The sequence below is a fragment of the Ctenopharyngodon idella genome, chromosome 15, assembly GCF_019924925.1.
Source record: "Ctenopharyngodon idella isolate HZGC_01 chromosome 15, HZGC01, whole genome shotgun sequence".
Taxonomy (NCBI): domain Eukaryota; kingdom Metazoa; phylum Chordata; class Actinopteri; order Cypriniformes; family Xenocyprididae; genus Ctenopharyngodon; species Ctenopharyngodon idella.
Window position 1 is genome coordinate 28,287,210 of NC_067234.1, and position 27,446 is coordinate 28,314,655.

General features: G+C 38.4%; 1 protein-coding gene across 2 annotated transcripts; it reads right to left on the minus strand.

Annotated features, from left to right (window-relative positions):
- Window positions 1-1,647: 1,647 nt before the first annotated feature.
- On the minus strand, window positions 1,648-26,757 carry vps53 (VPS53 subunit of GARP complex). Of its 2 annotated transcripts, none has more exons than XM_051862498.1 (22): window positions 26,611-26,757; window positions 26,124-26,204; window positions 25,666-25,715; window positions 25,501-25,567; window positions 20,432-20,518; window positions 18,696-18,811; window positions 18,492-18,611; window positions 14,377-14,455; window positions 14,116-14,259; window positions 13,884-14,026; window positions 12,479-12,620; window positions 12,245-12,340; window positions 11,397-11,491; window positions 10,276-10,518; window positions 9,756-9,900; window positions 9,580-9,662; window positions 9,389-9,467; window positions 8,770-8,918; window positions 8,595-8,664; window positions 8,370-8,507; window positions 4,173-4,277; window positions 1,648-3,119 (listed from the first exon to the last, which is right to left on the minus strand). In XM_051862498.1, the coding sequence occupies exons 1-22, from the start codon at window positions 26,695-26,697 to the stop codon at window positions 2,946-2,948; spliced, it is 2,493 nt and encodes an 830-aa protein (XP_051718458.1). In that variant the 5' UTR covers window positions 26,698-26,757; the 3' UTR covers window positions 1,648-2,945. The 2 variants fall into 2 exon arrangements, with proteins under 2 accessions (XP_051718458.1, XP_051718457.1); XM_051862497.1 differs by having other exon boundaries at window positions 12,245-12,343.
- Window positions 26,758-27,446: the final 689 nt, after the last annotated feature.

Sequence of the window (27,446 nt, forward strand, 5' to 3'; positions counted from 1 at the left end):
CATAAAATGACAGACAATTATCGGTTCATCTATCATCCGTCCATCTGTCTGTCTAGCATACATACACTCCTGCGCAAAAAAATGGGCAATGCCCAAAATGGCTAAACCCTAAGCCTTTAATTGTCTTGACCACAAATAATTGGTCAGGAAATTAGTGACATTTACGCAAATGCACTGCTTAAAAATCCATTGCTGTCTCAGAAAAACAAAGACAGAATTAAGTTTTTTGGCAGAATATGGGAAGTTGCATGTGGAGTGATGAATCACAATGAAACACAAGTTGCATAGTGATACTCCAGAGCGGTTTCTTCGAAAATCTGTTGAGAAATATAGTGATAAATTCATCTCCACCACAGTGAAGCATGGAGGAAGAGGTGTCATTGTGTGGAAAGCCTTTTTAGCTGCTGGTATTGGTGAGCTACCTCACTGTGAAAAGTCATTTAAAGGGTTAGTTCACCCAAAAAATGAAAATTATGTAATTTATTACTCACCCTCATGTCGTTCCACACCAGTAAGACCTGCGTTCATCTTCGGAACACAAATTAAGATATTTTTGATAAAATCCGATGGCTCAGTAAGGCCTGCATTGCCAGCAATAACACTGCCTTTTTCAATGCCCAGAAAGCTACTAAAAACATATATAAAACAGTTCATGTGACTACAGTGTTTCACCTTTAATATTATATAGTGACGAGAATACTTTTTGTGCACCAAAAATAACAAAATAGCTTGTTTCCACAGTATCTAGTGATGGGCGATTTCAAAACACTGCTTCATGAAGCTTCAAAGCTTTACAAATCTTTTTTTTTCGAATCAGTGGTTCGGAGCGTGTGTCAAACTGCCAAAGTCACATGAACTATTGAAGTTTAAAAACACTTACGACCTTACGAAGCCTCGTTTACTGAAATCATGTGATTTTGGCGCTCCGAACCACTGATTTGAAACAAATGATTCGTAAAGCTTCGAAGCTTCATAAAGCAGTGTTTTGAAATCGCCCTATCACTAGAAATTGTTGAATAAAGTCGCTATTTTGTTATTTTTGGCACACAAAAAGTATTCTCGTCGCTTTATAATATTAAAGTTGAACCACTGTAGTCACATGAACTGTTTTAAATATGTTTTTAGTAGCTTTCTGGGCATTGAAAAAGAGTGTTACAAGACAGTGTTCCTGCTCAAATTGCAATGACAACCAAGAAGTGGCTTGAGAACAAGTACATCAGGCTCATGTTTTGGCCTGGTCAGAGTCCAGATTTGAACCCTATAGTGAATATTTGGTCTCACATTAAACTCAAACTAGGAGATATTTTTCAACTATGAACTCATGAACTGTTTGAAGCCACTGAGTGGAACAACGCTGACTCTTCTTCCTGTAAAAAGCTGCCTGCAAGTTGGGGAAGGCCATTCCGTGCCAAGGTACTTTATGTACAGTACTTGTGCAATTCTTGCTAATTTCCTGACCAGTGATTTGTTATTAAATTGGTTAAGACCATTAAAAGACCTTTTTTTTTGCCCAGGAGTGTACATACATACATACATACAACTATCAGTCCACCCATCCATCAATCATAAATATAGAAAATGACAACTATTGGTACATCAATGTATTTGTTCATCCATCCATCATACATAAAATGACAATGTTGACAGTTTTGTTAAAGCCAATACAATCAACAGATTTTTATTGACAAGAATTTATATCTGCAGTTGACATTAAAAAGATGTTGTCATATTCACAGAAGGCAGGAATGTTTTCATTAGAAGCAATCAACAGTATGAATCATAGCAAGGATCATTGCAAACTATATTGCAATAAACTCATACATCACAATAGCCCATCCTACACATAAATCATACATTCATTGCACACATTTTAGCTTTGATATGCACTGCTGCTGAGGTCTTTTAACAAGTACAAAGCCATATGCAGAGAAGAAACAATTATGAAAGAGAGGGTCATGATGAAATAATGATGAAAAGTACAGTAAAACGATTCTGGAGTTCATATAATCATTTATTAAAAGGACTATAAAATAAGTTATGTCAAACAATGGACAAAAACAAATACTTTCTTTACAAAAGTGAACAGCAGATGACGTAAAGTAAAAGAATGTATCCTCAGTGTGTGCACACTAATATTTCTGCATTCCAATAATCTCCCATGAAGAACAGTTATTGTTCGCAGAGAAAATATATCTAGCATGGGAAAACACGAGTGGTAAATATTTCTTCCTTACAGCTCCTGCAGGGTTAAAACATCTACAATGTGAATGTTTCTTTTTTTCACTCCAACCTGGGAAAGTATTTTAAAAGCCAAAACAACTGGTTTGTCATTTCAGAGGAGACAGGAAATCCCAAGCTCCTCTGTTGTGGAGTACCCGAGACCTAAAATCTCACTCTTCTCCACAGGCATCTTTAGCCAGAGCAACAGCCAAGTTCCACACAGCCGTTTACTCTGATAGTGAGGGGACAATCATAAAAATGTTGGCCTTAAATCATTTTGATGTTGTAAATCCCAGGGAAGAAGACTTTGTGCCAGAATAGCAGCAGGTTTCTTTTTTGGGCCACATTGCCCTCTGTTTTGCTTTAAGTGCAAGCATATTTCAGAGAAATGTGCAAACTAAATGACTCTGTGGGTATTAGTGTTGTAAAGTGGAGCAAAAAAAGCAGGGGGGAAAATGGCAAAATGACTCATTCATGCCAGTAATGTGTTGAGGTTCAGGAAAGGACTTGAATCATAAGGCTTATAGTAATGCAAGTCATGAAAGCTAAACCGTGATCTGTAACAAACATAAATACATACAAAAGACATAGCAGTACTATTTACACCCCATTTTAAGCATGATAAAACTCAAGTGGACACATGTTGTCAGGCCGTGCTGAATATCAATGTTGTGCAGAGAGAGCGCTCACATTAGTATATTGATGGGAATAAAATTCCTGCTAATTTACTGAATTCTCTTTTTAATGAGCTTTTCCAGTTTGCGGATTCGGGAAGATTCTTGTTCAGGGGTGGGAGCACTAAAGGACAATGATGGGCCACCGTCTGGTCCTGATGGCGGAGTAGGCAACCTCTGTCTGAAAAGCTCCAGCATGGTGCTCTGCTCACTCCGTTTCAGACCCTATAGATTTAGGGGCGAAAGAGGCCAAAAATTTCAAAAATCTGTTCCAATGAATTTCAAAGATCTTTTCAATAATTTGTGATTAAAAAAATAGAAAAACATATCTAGTATTTTGGCTAATTTTCTAATGAATCAATTAGAGATTTGGCTGAGAAATTAACTTAAAAGTCATTATTGTGTTAAATAAGAAAAGCATCAAAAAGACATTACAAAAAATAGCTTTAGAAAGAAATAATGGTAACACTTTACAATAAGGTTCATTAGTTAAACATTAGTTACTGTATTAACTAACATGAACTAACCATGAGCAATACATTTGTTACTGTATTTACTAATCTTCGTTAACGTTAGTTAATGAAAATACAGTTGTTCGTTGTTTGTTCATGTTAGTTCACAGTGCATTAACTAATGTTAACAAGATTTTAATAATGTATTAGTAAGTGTTGAAATGAACAAAGATTAATAAATGCTGTAGAAGTGCAGTTCATTATTAGTTCATGTTAACTAATGTAGTTAACCAATGTTAACTAATGAACCTTATTGTAAAGTGTTACCGAAATATTTTATTTGATTCAACATAGAATTAATTACGCAAACTTTTAGGCTACAACAGCCATGTTTTGTTTTTTTTGTTTTTTTTCAGAAGCCACATCTGAATTGGAATTTATATATATTTACAGACTGTTTATTGCATCTCAGAGGTGGCATGAACGCATTTATACTGCAATTAAGATTGCATAAACAATGCCATCAAATTAATGGGTTTTAAATGGGTATTTCACATTTGCACTTGTTACTCCTATGATATTGCTTAACTATATCATATGAAATAAATATGAGAAAAGCTCGTACAGGGGCTTTTTTGTCCCAATATCTAGAATTTTAAAGGCATTCTATAGGCTCCATTACATAGTGAGTTTTTGCCCTGCTTCATGTTCGTCACAAATCAACTGTATGATATGTAAGATTTTTATGTGGGACTCCTGTTCTACTAGTGGTCAGATCTCATGAAATATGAGGAAGACTTCCCTGAAGCAAATAAAACCGACTCACCTTCATATCTAGTATCTTCTGGAAAGTCTCAGGGTTGCTGTCAGCAAGGAGCTTGATGTAGTTGTCCACAAAGACCACGGACGGCTCATGAGGGGCCATGACCACCTGAGAGGGGAAGAGAAACAAGTCAGCTAAACTACAACTGGGTTCTCTGAACAAGTGAAATCCACTCTGGGAGCGGGAGACAACATAATATAGCGAGTTGATAGATAAAGCTCTAAACAAAGACAAAAACTTGAAGTGTCTATTTAAGGCTCACTTTTAACAGCGTAATTACTCTATCCTTAAATGAAGCTGAATTAACCCTTACCGGTAATTTTTTGTGGAGTATAATGAGAGAGTCTCAATTGAGCAGTAAAAATAGGTTAAATGGGGTACAGGCCTGCATTGTGAATCTGTTTCCTTTCCCTCCAAGAGTGGGAGAAGAAAAAAAAAAATGTTTAAATGGATATCTTGTGACTATTTAGTTTGTAACAGGGCAGAAAAACACATGGGTGAAAGATAGGACTGGGCGGGGGTATCTTAATCAGTATCCTGTGCAACATTTCCCTTTATAGAATACCCATTATTCTTTTTACTTTTTACTCTCAGTACCTGAAGGGATACACCAGGATATGCGGATAAGGGTCAGAACAAAGCGGGACATGGAACACTTCAGATCATCTTGAATTCTAAACGTTCCTTCCTTACCACAGAGTGATTTACTTAGCGACCATCCTGGAGACCGGCCAAGGAAAAGCCTTGAGAAGGCTTGTAGTAGTTACCTCGTGAATAAGAAAGAAAGAATAGAGAGAGCGCGAAAGAAAACGAGAGGAGAGGGATAAAGTCTGCCTTTCCGTTCATTTCCAAAAAGAGCCACAATGGGGGGGTTAAGGGGTGAGACAGGCAAGAAAAAAAAAAAAGAAAAAGAAAAATGAGAAGACTGTGGAAAACAGCCACGTCTCACAGGCAGCAGCAGCAGCATGCTTGGCTTGCGATACCTCCTTCAGCTTCACATCTCTCTGAGGTTTGGGCCCTAGGATGGGCAGGAACTTGTTCCCAGCCAAGGAAAGACAGAAAAAGTGAAGACATCTTTAACAGATTACTCTCCACATTTACCCTGTAATGAGCGTCATGTGGACAGCCAAGCCACCACCAGCAACGAAGGTCCTATTTCACCCATAAACCGCTTAACCGGTGTCACACTTCACTGATGTAATTCGTCAACGATTAAGAAAGAACAATGACAAAGCGAGACTGAGGTGGCCAACGATTGTGCTATTGTTTCACCAAGCACAATGCAAAAAATACCCACTGCTGATTCGCCTGGCCAAATGGCAACAGGGCCCTTGATGTTCAGAAGCATACTGAAGTATGAATGACTCTTCCAAGAACCGCAGAGCAAAATGCTGATGAAGATGGAAGTAATTACCTGAGAGGCACCTGGGGCCCAACTAAGCCAATTATTAAACGCCAACCAGACTTTAAAGACAGTATGCAAGACAAGATCAAGGCCAGGTTTCTTAAACAGACCTTAAAATGTCAATGAATGAAGGGCACTGGTCATGTGTTCGTCAATACTTATCCAGTGTATTGTCTATAGCCGCTTTTTCACCGAAATTACCCGGAACAATTTGTCCCAGGAACTTTTTTCCAATCGTGGTCTAAAGTACCATAAGATTAGACAAATTAGTCCGGTGACGTAGGACTGCGCGCGACTGCTCCTCCCAGTCCAGACAGGGGCGGTAATGTAGAACAACGATAACTTCATACTAAGCAAAGGACAATAACCATTTTTTTTAAATAAAATGCTGCGTAGAGTCAACTAATCAAAATGCTGCGGCAGCGTGAACTCAAACAAGTCCCATCCCCGAAAATTCCTGAACTTTGAAAAAGTACTACCTCACAAGCAGGAACTTTCTGATGAAGAATTTTTATCCCGAAACTTCATTTAGACCCTGGTCCCTGTGGTCGAAACATACCGAGTACCACCCCAAAGTCCCTAGTTCCTGGGGAAAGTTCCTGTGGTGGAAACACAACTTAATCTGGCTACTGATGTTGTGGTAAGATCAATGAAGGCTTATTTAGAGAAAGAAAAATTCAAACTCAACTGTTGCAGGGATAGTTCACCCGAAATTACTCTCCATTGTCATTTCAAACCCACAAGACTTACATTCATGTTCGAAACACAATTGATTGTATTTTTAATGAAACCTGACAGATTTGGGTTCCTCCATTGAAAGTCCACTAAAAATGTCATAAAAACCATTGTAAAAAAAAAAAAAAAAAAAAAAAAAAAAATCAAGCGGTTTAATCCAAGTCTTCTGAAGAGATTTAACTTAGGCTTTTATTCAAATATAAATATTGATCAATGCACATACATTGAGCTCATCAAATATGATGAACGGAAGCGCAAACATACTTGCTTGACACACAAGAACCAATGTAGTTTGTTCTCGCGTCACTCAAGTACGATTAAGCTTCCGTGACAACCAATTAAGTTTGTTCTTGTGGGTCAAGCAAGTATTTATTTTATTGAAAATATCTTTATTTGTGTTTTGAAAATGCCCTTTCACACTGAACACGACGCGAAAAAGCGAGGCGAATCGCGGAAGAACGGACCTTTCTCACCGAACGCGAAACGACTGATCATCTTCTGCTAATTCACGTCTGCACACTAGGTGGCGCCGACCAACAATGCATTTGTTCTCATGTAAGTTTCTCGTAAATGGCTTTAACATCGTCTGCTGCATAACATACAGCGTTAAATTAAGATAAAGGTACAATTAGCATCAAGCTACATTTCAAAATGTATATTATTAATGTCTATGCTCAAAGCGCAACCCATTTCATTAAGGAGCAACGGGGGGTGGGGGGAAAATCGACTCGCTTTTTCGCGAAGCGAATGTTCACGCCCAGTGTGAAAGGCTCCATAAGCATCTATTGTTTCGATTCAAGAGCATCATTGCGACGAAAATTCGCGCTGAATTTCGCGTTCAGTGTGAAAGGCCTTTATGGGTTTGGAATAACATAAGGGTGAATAAATGATGACAATTTTCATTTTTGGGTGAACTATAAGCTTATAAGCTTATATATTAGGTGAATGTTTTTCCTCTTTTGTAAAAGCTCTTTGCATGATCTTGCACAATTAGAGCTGAACCCAGTATGAACATTAGGTGGATTAAGGCTGAATTCCAGGCAGTTAAAAGACCAGGAGCAGGAAAGCCCCGGAGAGCCTAATAAAAGCCTGTGGAGCATGTGTGAGGCTGAAGATAAGGGTCAGGGAGAAGGTGGTGGGACTGGAGATCAGGGCGAGGAAGATTCACTGAGGCACACGCCATCCTCTCCTCCTGTTTTATTTCATAGTACAACACAGAGCACATACGCCCAACCAGAACATCTGTCTACACATAATATTAAATATCATGGAAAACATGATTTTCCTTGCACTTCTTAGCTTATGTTGACAACCTAATGTTCGCAACTAAATTTGTCAACCCTCTCTGTCCATTTATAAAAACTAAGGTGCATTAAGGGTCAGAAATCACCATGCCTCCAAACCTTTAGAAATGACTAAATTAGTCCCTCCACTTTTTGGGAGATAATCACTAGATCTTTAAGAGGTTTAAGGCCTGTTCACATCAAGACGAATGTTCAGTGTAAAAATTTGTTCCGATAAAACAAATTTAATTTGAATGAACGGCTGTTAATGCGCCTGTTCATCCGTCAATGCAACAGATTTTTGCAGCGGGGTGTAATGATATCTTTTCCATTGCATTGAGAAAAAAACTGGCCAGCCAACAGGATTTGTGCTTTTGGTCATGTGCCCTGAAATGCTGATGTTACTGATCACTTTTTCAAATCAATGTTTCGCTCTTAATATTTTAACTTTTTAACACTGTATGTTACAAGTCTATATGTAAGTACAAGTAGAGATCAATGAGAGAGGAATATTAAACTGTGAACTGCTAAGGCTGCAGGCAGGAAAGCCAAGGCATGTGAGCACTTCCTGTCTCTCAGAGAGAGCTCATTAAACCAGACGCGCACAGCTTAGTAAATAACTCCAACCGAGCAGTGCACCACACAGAGCTTTATGAGCAGCTGATCATTAAAGACTTTCCTGTATTGAGCTTCTCATCAGGGAGGCCCGTTTAAAAAAGAATTGGGTGAAAGCTAAGTGAAATGTTTAAGGGTCGTGAATGCACATAAGGTTCCCACCTTGAGGATCATCTCCGCTCGAGTCATTCCTTTAACCACTATTTTGGTGTAGCTGGCAGGGGCTTTACGGACCACCTGAGAGCCAATGGAAGGGAGGTCTAGAAGAATGGTCTTGAGGGAGTGTGTGTCCAGGAGTAGCTATTCAAGAGGGAAAAAAAGAACATGTGTTTGAACTTAGTCAGGTCCATGAAAGCCAAACATCCTAGTGTCTGAATCTCCACCTACTTGCTCTGCTCCAACCATGCTGATTGGCTTACACCTGAACAGGTGGTTGATGAACTTTGGAATGAAGGAGCTGAAATAAATGGATAAAAAGTAAAACAGTTAGCAGAGGTTTAGCAAACCCTGCGTTATGAAAGAGTCTTTGTTGCACTGATTAGTGAGTGGCTGCGGTACTGACTTGGTAAACTTAATGCAGAACTGGGTGAAGTATTTCCGGGTGGAGGCCAGGTTGTCTCTAATGATGGGCACATTCTGTTTGATGTGCATGATTACAGAGGTCACATACGGGCTTTGGTCTCCCACATGTTCCACACTCTGCCACGGCATCTGTACAAACACAGACAAAATCAACTTCAAGGCTAGTATAAATATCCTAAAGACACTCTCAAACAATGTTGTTATTGTTAACTTAAACTTAATGGAAATAAAGCTGAAATAAAATAAAATAAATATTAGATGAAAAACCTAAAAATAATAATAAAAAAAAATAGAAGTGTTGCCTTGGCAACTAACTGATATAAAATAAGTTTAAGTTGAAGCACTAAAATTACTGAAATAAAAATAAAGTGAAGTTGAGTAGAAATATATATTATATGATCATTTTGACATTTTCAAAAGATTAATTCAGCGGTGTTAATAAATATTTGTTTTTACAGGTTAATTTTAAATGAGCGTTAGATAACATTCAAGGTAAAAATAGGGGAAATTAGCATCACAATTAAATGCCCTGTACTGCCTGTTATGATAAATGAAAGAAAAAAAAACAACAATTTTAATATATAGTATATGTATATTACCTTGCTCATAGCTGTGAGGGCTGGATCACATGCAGCGTCCAGGTCCTGAACCAAGAGCTGGATACTGTTTGAGATAACCCTGCCAAACATAGAGATTCATGGGAACATTACTTGACAACTAGTAATTTATTTCCTTGGGCGAACATGTTTTACTTAGTGTTGAGGGTCAAGTCAATGTGACTGGTATTTACGTGCTAAAGGTGTCCATCTCCCCACTTAAGTTTATTCTCTCCATTAGGGACTTGTCCACCTTTTCCTTAAGCTTCTCCTCCAGCTGTGGACATGATATAGGATATTTGCATCATAAAAAACAACAAAAAAAACATTCATTTATGTTATGTTGTTGGATGCATGTGTGTTGTGTCACCTGCTGTGTGGTAGCCAGGCAGTATTCAGCAGTGCTTAGGATGCTGCAAATGAGACACAGCTCTTCCATTGTGAACTTGGCCACTTCTCCCTCTTTCTCCTTCAGTAGACTGCTGATGGTCAGACCACCACTATTGGTGCTGGTCCTGCATGCAAACGAGCACAAACATGGTTACCAAAGAACCCTAACTTAACCCTCCGGCCCGCCCCGCTGAAAGAAACACAAGAAAGACTGCATGGAAACCACAAGACAGCTTCTCCAAAACAAAGATCCCTTTTGAAACTCCCAAAGACAATACGGGGTAAACCACACAAGGCGACGGGTGGGTATTTTTCTTCTTTTGAAGAGCGGCAACAAGAACCCCACAAATGCGACCACACAGAGGCGACCACTCGCTCTCCTCTCAAGCATCACCACAACATTAACACCCCAAATTAAAGCCCCAGAAACTGGGAGGATCAAAATTCTACCATAACAAGGGAGAAAGTAATGTGAGGAAAAGTCAGGTGGCTCAACTCACTTGGGTAGGTTTCCAGAGAGGATCTTCCAGGCATACTCGCGCAGATATTTCTGGAAGATGGTGGACAGTGCAATCATGGGTTCCCCAGTGCTCAGTTGCGAGCATTGCACCATACACTTCTTGTAGTACACGAAGAGATCTGCACAGCTGGGGAGCACAGCGCCTCCCTCATCTGTACCTGATTTAGGGGGACCCTGTGCCCGGAAATCAGCAACAAAACGGTCGATCAGCTCTCCAAGATTTCTAAGACAGAAAACAAAAACATTAATGGCAGTAGGCCCAGATGAAATCTGCAGACATTATCCACATTCCCTCCACTGATTTTGAGGTAAAAATCTGTGAAGAAATCTGTGAAATGGATTTAAACATTGCAAAAACAGAACTTAAAAAAAAAAAAAAAAAATACTAATTAAAATTCACAGTTTTAGATGTTTTCAGTACTGCTTAGTTTCAATATCAAAAACAAAACAAATAAAACTATATATTTTCAAGGTGAACTTTTTTGGGGGGTTGGGGGTGACCAAACCGATTCTCTGTTTTGTTGGAAAAATAAAATAAAATAAAATGACTATGACCTAAATCATAATGTGTTAAACTTGCTTTGAACAGCAATGTATTGTAAGATCAGTAAATAGGCCATCTCTCTCAGCACTGAGTAATCGGATAGATGCTGACCCCAAGAGAAGAATGTGGACACTCTCATGCCAGACAGGTCAGTGTGAACTGGTATAATGCAAGCCATTGTTAACAGAAAGGTCATTCTGCTTTAGGCAGTGCCAGCGGAGTGTTACATGGGCCAGAGAAGGGCCTGCACAAAAAGCCCTTTTCTTGGGAGCCCCGTGGGTGAGAGAGAGGGTAAGTGGGAAAAACCGAGGTAAAGACTGAAAACAGGCGAATAAAGAAACAAAATCAGCTGCCGTTTTCAGGTTGTCTGCAGCATCTGTGGTTACCAGCTAATGGGAACCATTTTTGCCTCAGTGGTGAGGCGGAGAGAGTCAGACAAGAGAACTACTGAAAAGGAGTGTACAAGAAAGAAACTATTACAAACCAAATGAATGGGCTACTTCCTGTTTGACTTGTCTGACATGATTGTGCACAACGTTCCAGCACATTTCACTTACTTATCCTGCGACTCGATGTAAACGTAGAGATGAGGCTCAAAGCACTTGGACACAATGCCATGGAAGGGGTTGTCTGGAGCCTTGGGCTTCTTTGGCTGTGAACAGCAAAACATTACTTGATCAGAAATGCCTTAAGAGGTTCCTTTACGTGTGCCAGTGTTAATTTATTATCAATGATATAGTATTATAGTTTTTGTTAATATTTTGAATTAGATTTTATTTTAGTATTTTCTGATTTCACTTTAATCTAAGAGTTTTAGTAATTTTAGTTTTTTTTTTGTTTAATATATCTGTAGAGTTTTTAATTTGTATTTATATTTATATTTTTTATTTTAGTTTTAGTTAAAGACAATAACCCTGGCATGTGCTACAGTGTGATTGGAAGGTGGGAGGAAACTCTGTTGCAAAAACGCCACAGTGATAACGGTGAACTTCTGAGGAACCCAAATCATCAGAAATGTTCTCTGAAACTGAGAACATCATTGCCAATTTGAAGATAAAAGGAAATAAGTGTGCAATAAATATAGGCTCTGAGCCAAAGTCAAGCTGTTATATTAAAGTACACGTTAAGAGTTTGATAAATACAGAGCAAATAAAGACTTCTAAACACACGGCGCCTTGAATGTTTTCATAACGAGTCAATTACACAGAATATGCGCCTGATCGAGGATAGAGTTCAGATGCAATTCAAATCAAACTACATTAGAAAGAAATGTAAATTGCATGTTGGAATGGTACCAAATGCGGTATCAATTTCTATCAGAAGATGGGTGGAGTAGACTGGATAATATGGTGCAAATGGGGTCATTGCTGCATGATAGAGAGCAAATAAAGATAAGCAGCCTCACTCTATCCAAATCTTCATCCTTTTCTGATATGTTGTCCTCTCCTGACTCGTCTTCTAGAAAGGGGTTTGTTGGTTCTAGAGGCGTCTCAGGTTTTTTCTGCTGAGAGAGCAAAGGAGGAAAAACATCACACAACAGCAAGATTACCAGCATGTTCATGCCCCAGTAAAACGCTTTTTGTGCTCGCCCGCGAACAGGCATGGTCCAAAACAAAGTATAAGTGTGGGATGGCCTCACCCCGGGTCCATCGTTCAAGGTGCAGCCCGAGAAGCGCTTAGCCAGCAGTCCCTCGAAATTGGTGGTCCTCTGAATAGCAAAGAGCAAAAGCTTGACCTCGATCTCCCTGGCACGGGTTCGCATCAGCTTGGCTAGCTCGGTTCTGATGAGCAAATTAAACACAGACATAGACACAGAGTTGTGAGCAAAACCTAATGTGCCAAGAAGGACTAAGGCTTCAGGTCAGTGCTTTTATAGGCCAGCTTGTGCAGATGCCTGGTTTGGCTGTTAAAAGAAACCACAGTGGATCAGCGTTGTATTCAAAAGAAAGGATCCAGTTACAGTCAGCTTGAAAAAGAACCTTTTTGAGAGCCTACATAGGGAGAAAATGGTGGTGTGGTATATCCATTCTTACATAAAGTTGTGTCAAAAAAAAGAGAAATATATTAGATCAGATTTCAGTGGACCTCATACGTTCTTTCCAGGCATTGAGGGTTTTGTAATGACTCTCTTGAGAGGAATTCGACTATAGACAACACACATACGCACACATAGCCTACTTTAGACTTTGTCACAACCACTACTGAAATCCCAGACATGTATTTCCTTTCCATCTAATCATTCATGTCATACTGTGCACAATTATGTCTTTTGCTAAATCATGCCATAGTTGTGTGCTGTCTAATGTCTAGTCTTTTAAGTGAACCACTAAATGCACATGTAATTCCCCAGGTATATTTTCTCTATGGGGTAATGGAGATAATGAGGATTTATGCTGTGCTGATATCATGTCAGAATTACCGTAATTACAATTCTACTCAGACTCTTCAGACTAAAAATTATTAGTTTCTATGGCAACACTCATTATGCCGAAAGGTATCCATATCTGGCTTTATTACTGAAGACAGCAAAATACATAATCACTATAAACGCGTACTGCCCCCAAACTTTTGAATGGTTGTGTAACTATCTTCAATACAGATGTTTTTGATATCTTTATCCATCACATTACGAACAAGTTTGAGAAATTGAAGCTTTCATAGCATTTTTACTTATAATTAGACAATCAACTACATTTATTTTTCCATCCAAGTTACAAATTTATCTTGCATGAAAAATGAGAATAATAGCAGAAACAGGTCATTTCAACATATGCACATGACTTTTTTTGATGTGCATTTAGGAATATTTTCAGTAAAAGTGTTTCCATCGTAGTTTATGTGAATGTCTTGGCAAAAAAAGAAAATCATCCACCACAAGTGAGAAAAACATTTTAAGGGTATTATGGAAATTTAATTTAAATCCAACATTCTATATCCCTATATCTGCATAAAAATGTGGACGGAAGTTTGACATGACATGAATTAACTTATGAAGAACCAACATTATGTGAATGCAGTTTTAGTGTGAGGTGTTCAGTTGGTACCTGGTGATATGACAGAACTCTACAGCGATGCGCTCGGTCATGCACCACTCCTCAGGGAACATTCGTCCATATTTCTCTTCATAGTCCACGAGCTGACGCTTGATCCACGCATAGCGCCGGTCTATTTTGTCAAGCCACGCCACCTGTAATCAGGACAAACAGTAGAATGAATTATAAGACAGATGGTATAGCACAATTTCAGCATGTACAGGACGCACAAGGACACACTCACATCCTGGTTCTCTTGGAAGAGAACTAAATATTCTGACAGGTGCTGCCTGATGAACTTTTTGATGATCTCCTGCTTAATCCGAGGATCTAGGACATTCGCTACCAAGCAGGCATCTCTGAGAACAATGCTAGGACCTCCAGATTTCTGTAAATAACAAACTAAATGTTTTGATACGTCACAGGAATGATGCCGAGACTAGCTATGCATTAATATTAAGAGCTGATTTTTTGTAATCTTTTCATTAGAACGCTATATCTGTACCTTTGAACCCTGAGCAGGAAAAGTCTCCTCGAAGTCAGCCAGTATCTGTGTACCAAGCTCGCTCTGTGCAGCTTTAACTCTGAGGAGGGGCAAAACAAATGGGTTAGTGTTTACAAGACACCAGGTAGTCTCAGGATTCCCTGGTGTCTAGTGAGATTATCAAAGCAATAAAGTCAAGACACCAAATGTTAGAATCTAGAGCAAAACCAGCAACATTTTTACAATACTTCATAGCAACTCTGTTCCCACAGCAAAAACTAATATACCAACTAATATACCACTGATCACACTAATTAATTGAAAATTAGCAAATTACATGAGAACAATTGAATTTAAAGGGGTTATGACATGGATTTTTTAAAATATGTTCCTTGAATTACACTTAATGTTAATAAACATTTTTGCACAAAAAACTATATATATATATATATTATATAAAAACAAGCAATAAGGTACGAGAGGCTGTGCTGTGCTGCCCTTCAGCCGTGACTTATTCACGATACAGCACTAGCCTTGAGTACCTTATTGATTTTATAAAACGGTTACCACACAATACAAATATTAAAGCCTAAAAATATGTATCAATGCAACTTTAATGAAGTAAAATCACTAAAAGCCTTCCTTCCACCAGAAAAAATAGTCCCTGACCGTGAACAGCAACAGAAATTACATTATTACACCATTAGATGGCGGCAAAGACTGTCTTTATGCGATTCACTTAGTCGCAAAGACTTTTATATTGAAAAGACTGAATTGCTGTGAACACAGAACAACACGCAAATGACAAATGCTTTGACTAGCGCTGTCAGTCACGGGAAAACCCCTTAACTGTTAAAAGGACAAAATAATCCATCAGACATTTAAACAGATTTTTTATAATGAACACAGGACTGACCTGAAGGAAAATGCTAAATCTAAATGCAGGTAATAAACTCACTCACTCGATCTTTTTCTCACAACATTCTTCTACATAATACAATAAGCTTCAATGAACAATATCAATTGAGAACGTACAGTTTACGTTGCTAAGAGAGGTTGCTGAGGGTGTTGTGTAGTGATACACAGAACCGTTGGGTGAAGCGGTCATAGCCGTGTTTTATCGTGAATAAAACACAGCTATTAAGGCTTGACAGTAAAGGGCCACTGTTATGATTTGCTAACACTGTCATAGAAAAAAAAGTATCAACACTCACTAGTTATTGCACGTGAGTGTTTTGAAAACATTATTCATATAGAACCGTAATTTACAGACAAATTATTACGAAATCATTTACTTGCGGTTTGTGATGCAGCTGCTGTCGGATCCAATACAGTTGACTGCTTCATCTTTTTTATTTTTTGCAAACTCTCCATTACACTGTCACTCGTTTACAAAACAAAATGCTCCGAACAAACATAATCCTCTGACGCGATCCGGGACGCCATCAAAATAAACCATACACTTGTTTCCAATGCTGGGATCCTTCTGAAGTCTGTACATAGATACAAATTAGCTGTTTAAACTGGATGCATCAAAGCGAACGGCGTGAAGAACTATTTATCGATGTCTTGCTCTGGATGCAGTCATATGCAAATGTATTTGCTCTGACTTGCACCACCTGACTGCTACATATTCATTTCGCCGTTGATGGTGTTGCCATAAAAACGCATAATTCTGAGTCCAATGACATGAACAGCTCCAAGTACAAACGTCATAGGTTGTCATGTCTTAATTACGGTAATCACGATATGGCGTGAAATCAGCATAAGCTCATTGTTTTGGTTCAGAAGGAACTGTAAAAGGTGGTTTCTGTTTGTTTGCAGCGCTCAGTGAATGTCTGTTTACAACTCTGCATAGCCTCATGGAATGCGCTTATGTCGTGTGATGTCTGTGCAAGCAGGGTGCGCGGAGGTATGGAAATAGATACATTGACAGGGAGGTAGGACAATGTATCATTGAATTCGGACTGAAGGCAATGATTGGACTTCCACAGGTGATATATGTATATTCCTTTATTATTTAGGCCACTTCTATTATTGATCGCTATCAGGATGTGAAGAGTTTCAACCAGTATAACAAAAAGTGTTTCTGAAAAACATTGCCTACCCTACCTTTAAATACCTTTAAATGCTAAATGCCTTTAAATAAATGCTTAAATAATAATTGTTTATAATGAGGACGTTTTAAGCTATGAAACTTGCAGGACGTTTTAAAAGTACAAAGTCCTCTTATATGTCAAAAGATCCCCCTTTAAGTATGTTTTTCTAAGTAAACAATCATTAAAAACAAAATTGAGAAATGAAAATTAAGAGTAGTGAGTGGAATAAATTAAAAGCAGCTGTCTCCCTTTCTTGTAAATATTGTTTGATAAATATTAAATCACAAAGGCTCATCTACTACATTTACACTGTAAAGCCAAATGCACAGATCCCCTATTTTGAGAAAACAATTCTGTACCTGTTTACATTCACAAACCCACTGTTTTCCTCACCAAGACAGGCAATTTGACCAAGAAGTTCATTTAAACTTGCGTAGCTGCATCACTACCAATACTGCGACATCATTACATTTTTTTTAATTGAATTTTGTAACCCTTGACATCCCTAGTCATGGTGCTATTCATGTGCTAATCTCCATTGTGAATAGCTAGTACCTAAATCCCTCCCTAAATAATGGCATCACTTAGAACTACTGGCATTGAGAAAACAAATGAAACTGAGACAAAAATATCAGCTACTTGTATGAAAACAGTTACAGATGTAAATTTAAATTCTATTAACCAATAAGGCCAAACTGTACTTAGGACCAAAAATCTCAGAGACAGTGTAACGTAAGCCTAATTCCATCAAAAGGGTCTGGATGAACCACAACTTGATTAGAAGATGCTCTTTTCATTTCTGGATCAGTTGCTGGCACAAGCAGACTCTGCACAAGTGTCTTCCAAAATAAACAACAAGATACTCAGAGGGAGAGAGAGGGAGAGAGATGGAGACACATGCACTTGCCAGTCAGACACAGTCTTCAACGTGGCACATGGCTGGCAATTTGCTCTCTCACCAGCTCCATTAGGACTTCCACACTGTCTGAACCACAGCACATCCCTCAGCTGCCGCCCCTGATCTCTGAAACATCCCTGCCACACCTTAGAACCAGCCAGACATCTCCATTTAGGGACAGTCGGACTCAGAAGGAAAGCATCTCAGTTTCTCCATATTTGGCTTGAACTAATATTAAGCATCGCAAAGATCCAATTAGACATCACAAGAATTTTCTCAAGACATTTTTGTCCTCATAATATGCGTTAAGCTCGTGTAGTTCAAAACAACATCACTAAAATCAGCCTATCTGATCACCAAAGGGGGGCTAATATTATTTACACTGTAAATTCCTAGGCACAATCCCCACCCTCATCAAATATAATCTCTTTCTACACCACAAAAGAAACGGACAAGAAAAAAAATGAGTCATGCAGCGGTCAGAAAGCGCTGATGTACTTTGGCACACTTAAATGCTGTTTTAACAAAACACTGGATTCGCTTGATGTACAAATGCACTCTCAACCAAACAAACTCTCGTCATCACTCTGTTTGGACGCTGTTTAACATATGAGGTCCGCCTGTGAAAGGTCTTATGATCCGAATGGGTAAACTTGACTACAGGGGCACTGAAACGGAACCGCAGATACATGCTTTTCCAGAGAAACGTTCAGAACCTGGAACAATCAGGGGAATCGATTTCAACATCAAACACACCCTTCCTTGCCATCTGCTTATGAAACAACAGCTTTATCAGAGCATCCAACATAAACAAGCAATGGGAAGCGCAGAATCATAGAGACCGGAGCCCTGTTTCTTTCCTAACAAAAGGCCCAGTCTCAGAGCCTGCAGGGGATGTGGACTGCACCACCCATACCAGAGAAAGCTACTCCACTGGGAAAGGCCCGAAACAAAGAGCTGCTTTCCGCTTGGGGAAAAGGCCAAAGTGAGGGGAAAAAAAGTAAATAATGAGACACCGTGAAGCAGATTTCCTTCCTGTGCTGCATCTTCAGTAAACATAAACAGGATCTTCAGACTCTCAGCACCATGATTTAGTCAAATAAACAGTGTGCGAGTGAATCTTGTGCTTGTGTCCTTACCTCTCTGAGAGCTGGCGTATCTGGGGGATGCCCATGTACTTCTGGAAGTGCTCAAGCACGTTGACTACACCCTGAAGAAGATTGGCCACCTCCCCATACTGCCTCTTTCGAGTCATAGCTCTGCAAAGGTACAAAGCTTTCAGCACACTGCTATGACTGAGCAAACATACTGATCTTGGGAAAATATATCTTAAATAAACATACTCAAGAGAGTCCACACCGCCAGCCAGCATGTGCAGGTGATTGAGGGTTGTTATGGAAGTCGTCAGGTGACGCTTTGCATGGTCCAACTGCTTGATGTCCCGTGTGATCTCTTTAACCTGAAGCAAATTTTTTAAATGCATTAGGCATGCATTGATATTTCAATTCTGGCTGATAATTATAATGTTATTCTGCATTTATAATCTTTTTTTATAATAAGTTTTGTGTGCGCAGCTCAAAGTGAGCACCCACAATGCCGTGTCTCACAGCAAGCTAATACTCATTCATATCTTCCTGAGCTTGCATGGCCATTTTCACATAAAACTGTCAAATTGCCCGTCTTGTTGAGTATCATAACTATGTCTTAAGTGAACATAAACGTGCATGTGTAACAGTATATTGGATCTGTGCAGCTCTTAAAGTGACAGCAGCCTAATATTCAAGTGATATTTTACATTTGGTTACTATTTCTGTACCTGAAAATCTAGTTTAGACCTACATGAAAAGCCTGAAAAGAACTGTTTATTTGTATATGTTTGTTCTGTTGTATTTATTTGTGTCTGTCTTTAACAATTTTTAAAATTTACATAAGTTAGGCTAGTAGTTTTTGGTTTCATAACCTTATTTATTACGGTTACATGGATCAAAAACAATTAAAACAATAACTAGGCCTATGCTATTTTATTTATTTATTTATTACTTGTTTTGTGGTGGGGCCAGTGAAAATTTTGGCAGGGCAAGTAAAAATTTGAACCACTGGCCTGAGCGGGCCAGTAGAAAAAATCCTTAGCATTGAGCCCTGATATTATAGCACATAATCTTTCTGAAATGACAGTGTGAAAATGGATATTCATTTTGAGATTTGCTGAAGATTATATTTAAAAGTGTTATTATATAATTTGTGTTGAGTATGTGAGCAGTAAATAATAGCAAAGGTAATCTAATTGCAAAAATATACAAAGTGAACATGCACAATTCAATTACTATTGATTCAATACTTAAAGTCGTTATGAAATCAAAATTGACCCTATTTATTTTGTTAGTGCATATTACTATTCTTGCATTGAACAATTAATCCGTGCAAGTTTATACACAGAAAAAAAAAATTTTTCGTGGTAATCTTTAATCAAAATCTGAAAAGTTACTTCCGGTCTGGAATGGTGTTCCTTCTCTGACGACGTCAGTTTGACGGCTTGGGTTGAAAACGCGTAAACCACTCCCCTCCAACCGTTAGTCTGCTATGAGCGAGAGATGGAGAGGAGGAGCGCTAAGGTAAAACCCTGCCCTCTTTTCAATATTCCGTTTCACTTGGAAATACGTCACAACACTGGAGAAAAGTCAATTGCAACTTCCGGTTCATAGGGACTTTAAGACTATTTATTTAATACTAAAAACACTCCAATATCGGCTAATAACCTATATAGTACCGATATTTCATCCATCCTTCTTTATATTGCTTTAACATATTGGGGACACAGGGACAGAGCTTTTCTATTGTTCTCCTGCCTTCCTCCCCTTGCCCTTCTTCTGTTCTGCACTGCATGACATTCACAGATGGCCAGTACATTACCTTGGGCTCAAAAAGAGTGCTGTGGACAAAACCACAGGATGTCACAGTTTCTTGTGCCTTAGTTACCCAGCCTATTGGGGTGGGTGGGTGGTGAATGGCTATTTACTCTGGGTCGACTTTCAGGCCTTAAATGACTAGGTTCCTGTCTAGAGGGCTTATTTTTACTCACCATTTGCTCCGATTTCTCCGCTTTGTCTTTGATGTCTTTGATTTTGCCAAAGAGTTGCTGGATGGCTTTCTGGGCCTCCTCCAATGCCTGGAAGAGGAGACAAAAGATCTAAGATGACCCAAACAGCACCGCGGTAGCATTTTCTTACAGCTCGCTGTCAGTTCGATGTTTTCTGTGAAACAGCAACCCGAAGTTCACTGGCTTGAGTTCAGTTTGTGTTGGGCTGGTTTCATCGCTTTCAAACTAGGCGATTTGAAAAACAGACACTCAATCTAAATCTTACCACCACATCAAAAGCAATTAATAATGAACTCGTATTTAATATGAAAATACAGGCTGAATGACGTTTTAATGAACTTGCTTCCTGCCTGCCCTTCTGACCCTCCAGCCACTATATTATTTTTAGCGGGAAGATTTGTGCTTCAACAGGGTGGGGAACAAACCGCACGGCCTGATGAAACCAGTTTTAACTTGACATTCTTGAAGGCAAAGACTGCAGCAGCTGCAGTTTTGGCCCTTCCACATGTTGCCCCACCTGATGCCACCACATCACAAGGCTCCCGGCTTGGCCCTGAAGGGATCTGACTTTCTTAGCCACTCGAATGCAGAGTCACGGCGAGTGGCGCACCTCCCACTGCAGCCATACTGGCAGTGTTTGGATTCTGACAATGCATATTTACTACTTCCTTTGAGAGCAGCTGCAGCACTGGATGAGTGGGAATACTGGCTGCTGCCAATGTATTTAGAGAGACGTGCCTGGGCTGAGAGCGGAGAGAGTTTGGCCATCTCTTTTTCCTTGCTTCTTCACAGGCAAATGGAATGCTAACAGCCGGCACCAGCTGCCCCCTGGAATTTACCACTTTTACAAGCCTTCTCAAAAACACAGAGATGCTTTGAGCCACACTGTGTTAACAGCAATGCATCCTCCTTTCTAAGGAAGGATTCTTCAAATTGCAGTGTTGCAAGTTCATGCCAAGACTTTTTACGGCTCTGAACAAAAAGCAGAACTTAAGCCCAGGTGTTAACTGGGATGCATCTAGTTTAAAGGGGCCACATTGTAGTTGTGCATGAGAAGAAGCCATCCAGAGTCGATTTACTGAGGTTAGAAAGATGGACTGCTTGCTGTTTCTGTATCTCCTTCTCATACTGCTGATCAGAAGAAAGAGAAAAAGAGAGGTTTATTTGGATCTGGCAGGAAGGAGAGCAGCTGCTACGCATGTGGACTCTATTTGCAGTTTCAGGATGTCCCCCCCACCCAGATGGTTTAGGCAGGCCACAGACTATAGGACGACATGGATGCTGGGATGCCTGCTACATTTCCCTGTAGTGTTGTGACTCGAATAAAGAATATGTAGGAGCACTGAGAAGGAAAATGTTGATCATTAAGACAGTTTAACAGCTGCTGACAGGCAGGAATGAGACTGTGTGGTTATTTCCTCTGTGATTATGTCGTCAATCATATACAGCATTCCACACATGCACTAATGATGATTATCCTACTGATTATCCTGCATGTAATTATTTTCTAAAAGACTGAACACATTATGAATTAAACTGCCTGGTTGTCCCCTTTTATGGTTGTACCTTCTATTGCATGTCATTATATTAGGTTTACAATTTTCTTTGTTCTGCAGGATATTAAGCATGCTGGGTGGCAATAAAATGGCAATTTTAAATGGCTAAGGTCATTTTAATATCTTTTTCTGCCTTGGTGGACTATGCACATTTTTGTTTTGCAGAATTGTCCTCAGATTTGCCCTCAAATTTCACCTATCAAACTATGATTCACATTTGTTAGTGAGTAACTTTCATATAAAACATTTGGAGATATAGAAATTATTTTTATGTTATTAGGAATTGCTTAAATATTGCCTAAAAGCAACATTATACAACAGTGGAATGGGTTTACACTACTGTTCAAAAGTCTGGGGTCAGTAAGATTTAATTAATACTTTTATTTAGCAAGGTGCATTAATCTGTAAAAGTCTTTACTGTTACAATTATATACTATAAATACATGCTGTTCTTTTGAACATTCTATTTATTAAAGAATCTTGAAAAAATGCATGTCTGTTTCCACAAAAATATGAAGTGGAACAACTGTTTTCAGCATTGATAATAAATGTTTCTTGAGCACCAAATCATCATATTAGAATGATTTCTGAAGTATCATGTGACACTGAAGACTGGAGTAATGATGCTGAAATTTCAGCTTTACCATCACAGGAATAAATTACTTTTTAAAATATATGAAAACAGAAAACTATTCTAAAATTTAGATTGTAATATTTACAAAATATTACTATATTTTCGATCAAACATTGCAGCCTTTGTGAGCATAAGAGACGTTTGTCTCTAATTTTTTATTCATTAACATTTTTTTTGTCAGAAAATCGTACAAACCCCCAACTTTTTAATGGTTGTGTAGGCCTCCTGCTGCAGTTATCATGCTTCTTATTTAAATTTTTTTGTATTATGCATTTTAATGCCTTATTGCAATAGTGTTTTTAACTAAAGTAAAAAAGTCAGTAAAAACCTGATTATATTAGACTGTCATGTAAAAGTCCATGTGTTCTGTATTCCATGTATTCAATTCTGTAAAACTATTTAGCAGAATTAAATTGTTGACATGACAGTATTATGACATCTGCAAAATGTATAGAGGTTATATTTACACTAATAAATGTTCTTTGAGTAATTTCAACATACTTAAATATGCTACAAGAAAAGAAAACAAAAACAAAAAGGGTTAAAACCTAGGCATTTAGTCGATAAAACCTGTCAACAATGCCTCAGATGATTAAAACAACTCCAAAGGGACAGACGGATCGGTCTCTAACAACTGATAGAAAACCACACATGCAGCAAACTTTCCATCCTGTGTTTAGATTAAATATTTATACTACATTCTTGGGGAGGCTCCTTCTTGGCATTCCTAATAAGCAGCTCCAGATGCCAAAAACTACATGAGACATCCTGATCCCAACTGGCTCCCTGACAGCTATAAACCTCTCATCTGAATGCTCCATCTGGGAACAACAACATGGCAAACTTTTTATATGGAACTTTCTGCAGCACTGAGGAAAATAATGTATATTAGCACAAACCCTGCGTGAGACAAAGGAGAAGGCAAAGTGAGGGACTCCTAAAATAATTCACGCCAAATGCTTTGACCCATTGTTTACTTTCCTTTATGATATCACAAATCTAACAAGTTTCCCCACATTGTCAACTGTTTTCCAATTCAGAAAATATTTCCAAATAGGTTGTTGTCAGTTAACAATAGTCTAGAATAGTACTTTCCTTACTCTGTCGATGTTCTGATAACAAAAAAAAGGAAAAGAAAAGTCACCCCACACTCCCCACTTAATCCACATAAGTTATTATAGTTCACTAAAAACCATAAACAAGTCATTTCAGCTAGTTCCCAAGAAAACATTTCGCATTTTCATTTAGTTTGACTTGATGTACTAAAATAACTAAAACTGAAATAAAAATATGTACATATTTAAAAAATAAAATAAACATGAAAATTACTAAAAATAAAATGGAAAATCTAAAAATGAAAACTAATTCAGAATAGTAACAAAAACCATAACAGTATCTCAATTATACTAAAACAACACTGACCCACACAGCAGGCAGACGATAACAAAACCTGAGAGGAGTCTGGGTCTTTAAACTGGGTGAAACATCTGTGGCGTGACTGCCCTAAATACTATTTATCAAGCCCTCAGCTTCATCCGAACTTCAAAGAGCCCTGACTCAGTCACAAATAAGATGCCCAATGCTCAATTCTAACTTTAGCATTTTCTGTACCACAGGGGAGAACGTGAAAATACTCAGTTAAGACAAACACATCCGTCCGCCTCCTCCACACAGCTAGAAATGTCATCAAGCAGACCCCTGGGATACCGTTCCAGACACGGATGTCTCCATCTCACTGATAAATACTGCTCAGACTAAACAAAAAAAATTCAGCGGGTCTTTCCAGTCCTCTCCCTCTGTCTCCACCATCACTCGCAGCCTCGAGCTGGGATGTGTAATCCACACTTCCCCGCCGTTCCATCTGCTGAAAGGATTTTTCCTCTGCTCTGTGGAAACAACTCGGAAGGTTACGGGCCGTGAGACTCGTGGCCCAGCGTTCAGACACAACCAGTTTCCAAAAGCTGTGCATGATGGGTAATTCAAGGCCAGCTGACCCCACTCGCAGGTCTCAGCCATGCTGCTTTTCTACATCCCAATCGCATTTCACCTCAGCCTGCTGTTCTGATTAAGAACGGATCTGTGTTGAATCAACATTTTCAGCCTGGTCCAAGAAATAGTAGGACACTAAACCACAATGTGGAATGGAATTGCTGCTGAGAACAGGGAAATTCAGGGTAAAGTGTGCCTTCCTTTCCTGGAAGACACAGCATGTGGGACTCCGAAGAGCCTCAGTCACTTCCAGAGACGTGAGATGGAAGAGATGCAAAAGACAACCATAGTGTTGACAGCTGTTGTGAAGTGGACAGAGAGGTCTATCTCAGAATAACATTCAAAGCTGCTTTAACCAATACAATGATTTGATTAGAGTACAAAAACACTTATATAATTTGCCCAAACATCTCTATTTTCTCATTCTCATGTTGTTCTAAACCTCAAAGATTTTATTCTGTGGAATACAATAGAAGATATTTTTAAAAATGTTGGGACTTTATATCCACACAATGAAAGTCAGTGGGGTCCAATGTTGTTTTGGGCACCACTGACCTTCATTTTGTGGACAAAAACAGTTGAAACATTCTTTAAAATATCTTTTTTTTTTTGTGTTCCACAGAAGAAAGTAAAAAAAAAAAAAACTCTTACAGCCTTGGAACACGACGTGACATATTGTTGATGAACCCAGATCATTGCTTTAATGCTATTTATCTGCCATTTATCTCCTATAACCTGAAAACTATGGAGGAATGAAGGGGAGAAAGCTTTGTATTTATTATTTTCATAATCTTAAATTATTCAAGGTTATAATCACTCGATTGGTTCACAACAGAACATTGATCTGACATTATGGAACCAAAATGACTCACCTGTCTGCCATCTTGCCCCACATTAGTCTGTCCCCTCACCACTGTCCTGATGTTGTCATCCAACCGTCTGATAAAAAGAATTACATACAATATTAATTTAATAAGATTCAATAACCTCCATATATAAATGCAGACCAGGTCAGGGTCTAAATATCGAAAACCCACCTGATTTTAAGCCGTATGTTATTCACCACGTCGTCTATGTTCGCCAAAGACTACCAAATGATTTGGAAAGGAAAAAAAAAAAAAAAAACACTACTGAAATACATCAGCTATCTTTTCATTTTATTTATCTCTTTTAATAATCCACATCTTATTAGTCACTTCTTCAAGTTCAGAGAGAGTAGCGCTCTCTAGTGGCCGAGAATATGAACATTCAATAGGCTGCAATTTAAAAAAAAAAAAAGAAAAGAAACCACAAATATTAGTAGTATTATTGGTCACTGGGCTCAACATGGGTGACCTAAACACAGATATACAGATTTATTGATTTATTAATAATTTGTATTATCAACGCTAATAGTATATAATAGTATAATGCTCAGAACTACAGCTTACAACTTGAAAAGGTTCAGAATGAAGTTACATTAATCATGTTGACCATTATTCTAATTCAGACTCACCTGCTCTGTTGGAAACAAGGTATTAATGTATTCAACAGCATTGAAGTCAGCACGATCCAAAGGGTCTTGGCTGGGGAAAACCTAAAAATTGAGCAGATATCATATGACATGGTTAAGTCTAGAAAAGCAGGCTCCGCTGATTGAGGATCAGCTGGTCACAAGGTTGTTGCCTCTTCAAAACGGGCTCCCTTGTATAAAACTTTAGATGTGTCAATCTCTTTTTTTCCTGTCTTGACACCTGCCATTACATAGCAAGCTAGCAATGACAAATTTGCGTTTGCTGGTCCGTCGTTTTACAAATAAAGCCGGTTTTGACAACAGTTATCCACGTAAACAAAAATGTAAAATGATAAATAAAACAAACACGACCAAAACTGTGAGCTTCAATAGAGATGTATCAAACTGGCTAACATTATTAGCATCTCATGAGAAGATGCACTCTCTGACACAACAATAAAAACAGACTTAGCCCCAATTAATCTGTTACCTGCTCAATGGCCAGCTGCACTTCTGGAGTAAGGTGTAAAATCGCCTCCAAATCTTCCACAAACTCTAATTCTTCATCCTCCATCATTGTGGACAGTAAACAGACGTTTTATTTCCTGTGCTGACGTGAATGCTTCTTTACCGTTGTCTATGATCAGGAGAAATATGATTCTTTAGCGCCATCTTTCGCGCTGGAGACTCAACACATTATTTTGATAATGTATAAAGATAGTTATTGACTATTTTCATTGTATTGGTTTATAGCAAATAAAACGAAACACATGTAATGTTGAAATCTTACTTGTTATCAGGCCTGACATAGGTCTCATTGTCCTATTATTACTCTGCTTCATGTTAATTCGGTCTTTATTTTCAGCTTTATTATTGCTTGACAGATGTCCCTAGGTAAACTAGTACTGTACAAATTGTTAATATCCACATTCTTCAGATGAATATTTATTCTGCCCATCGAGTCACAGCCAGCTCTGCTATTGGAGTTCATATATGACTACCAGAGAAACAAGTTTTTTGTTTGTGGTTTTTTTTTTCAGTTTTGACTCCCTTTATAAAGTGGGTAGAACCAGTCATGCAGTTTTTAACTATCCTTGTATCTGCACTGTAAAAAAAAAAAAAAAAAAAAAAGGAAGTTTCTTTAACTTAACTTTTTGAGTTATCTTTTTACATTGACTCAGTTAAGTTGTATTTACTTAGAATTTTAAGTACTTTCAACATGACAAATTTAGTTATTTGAACTTATAAAGTTTAGTTGGAATAACTTTACGAAAGAGTGAACTTACTTTTTAAGATTTCAATACCATGTTCATGTTCATTTAACAT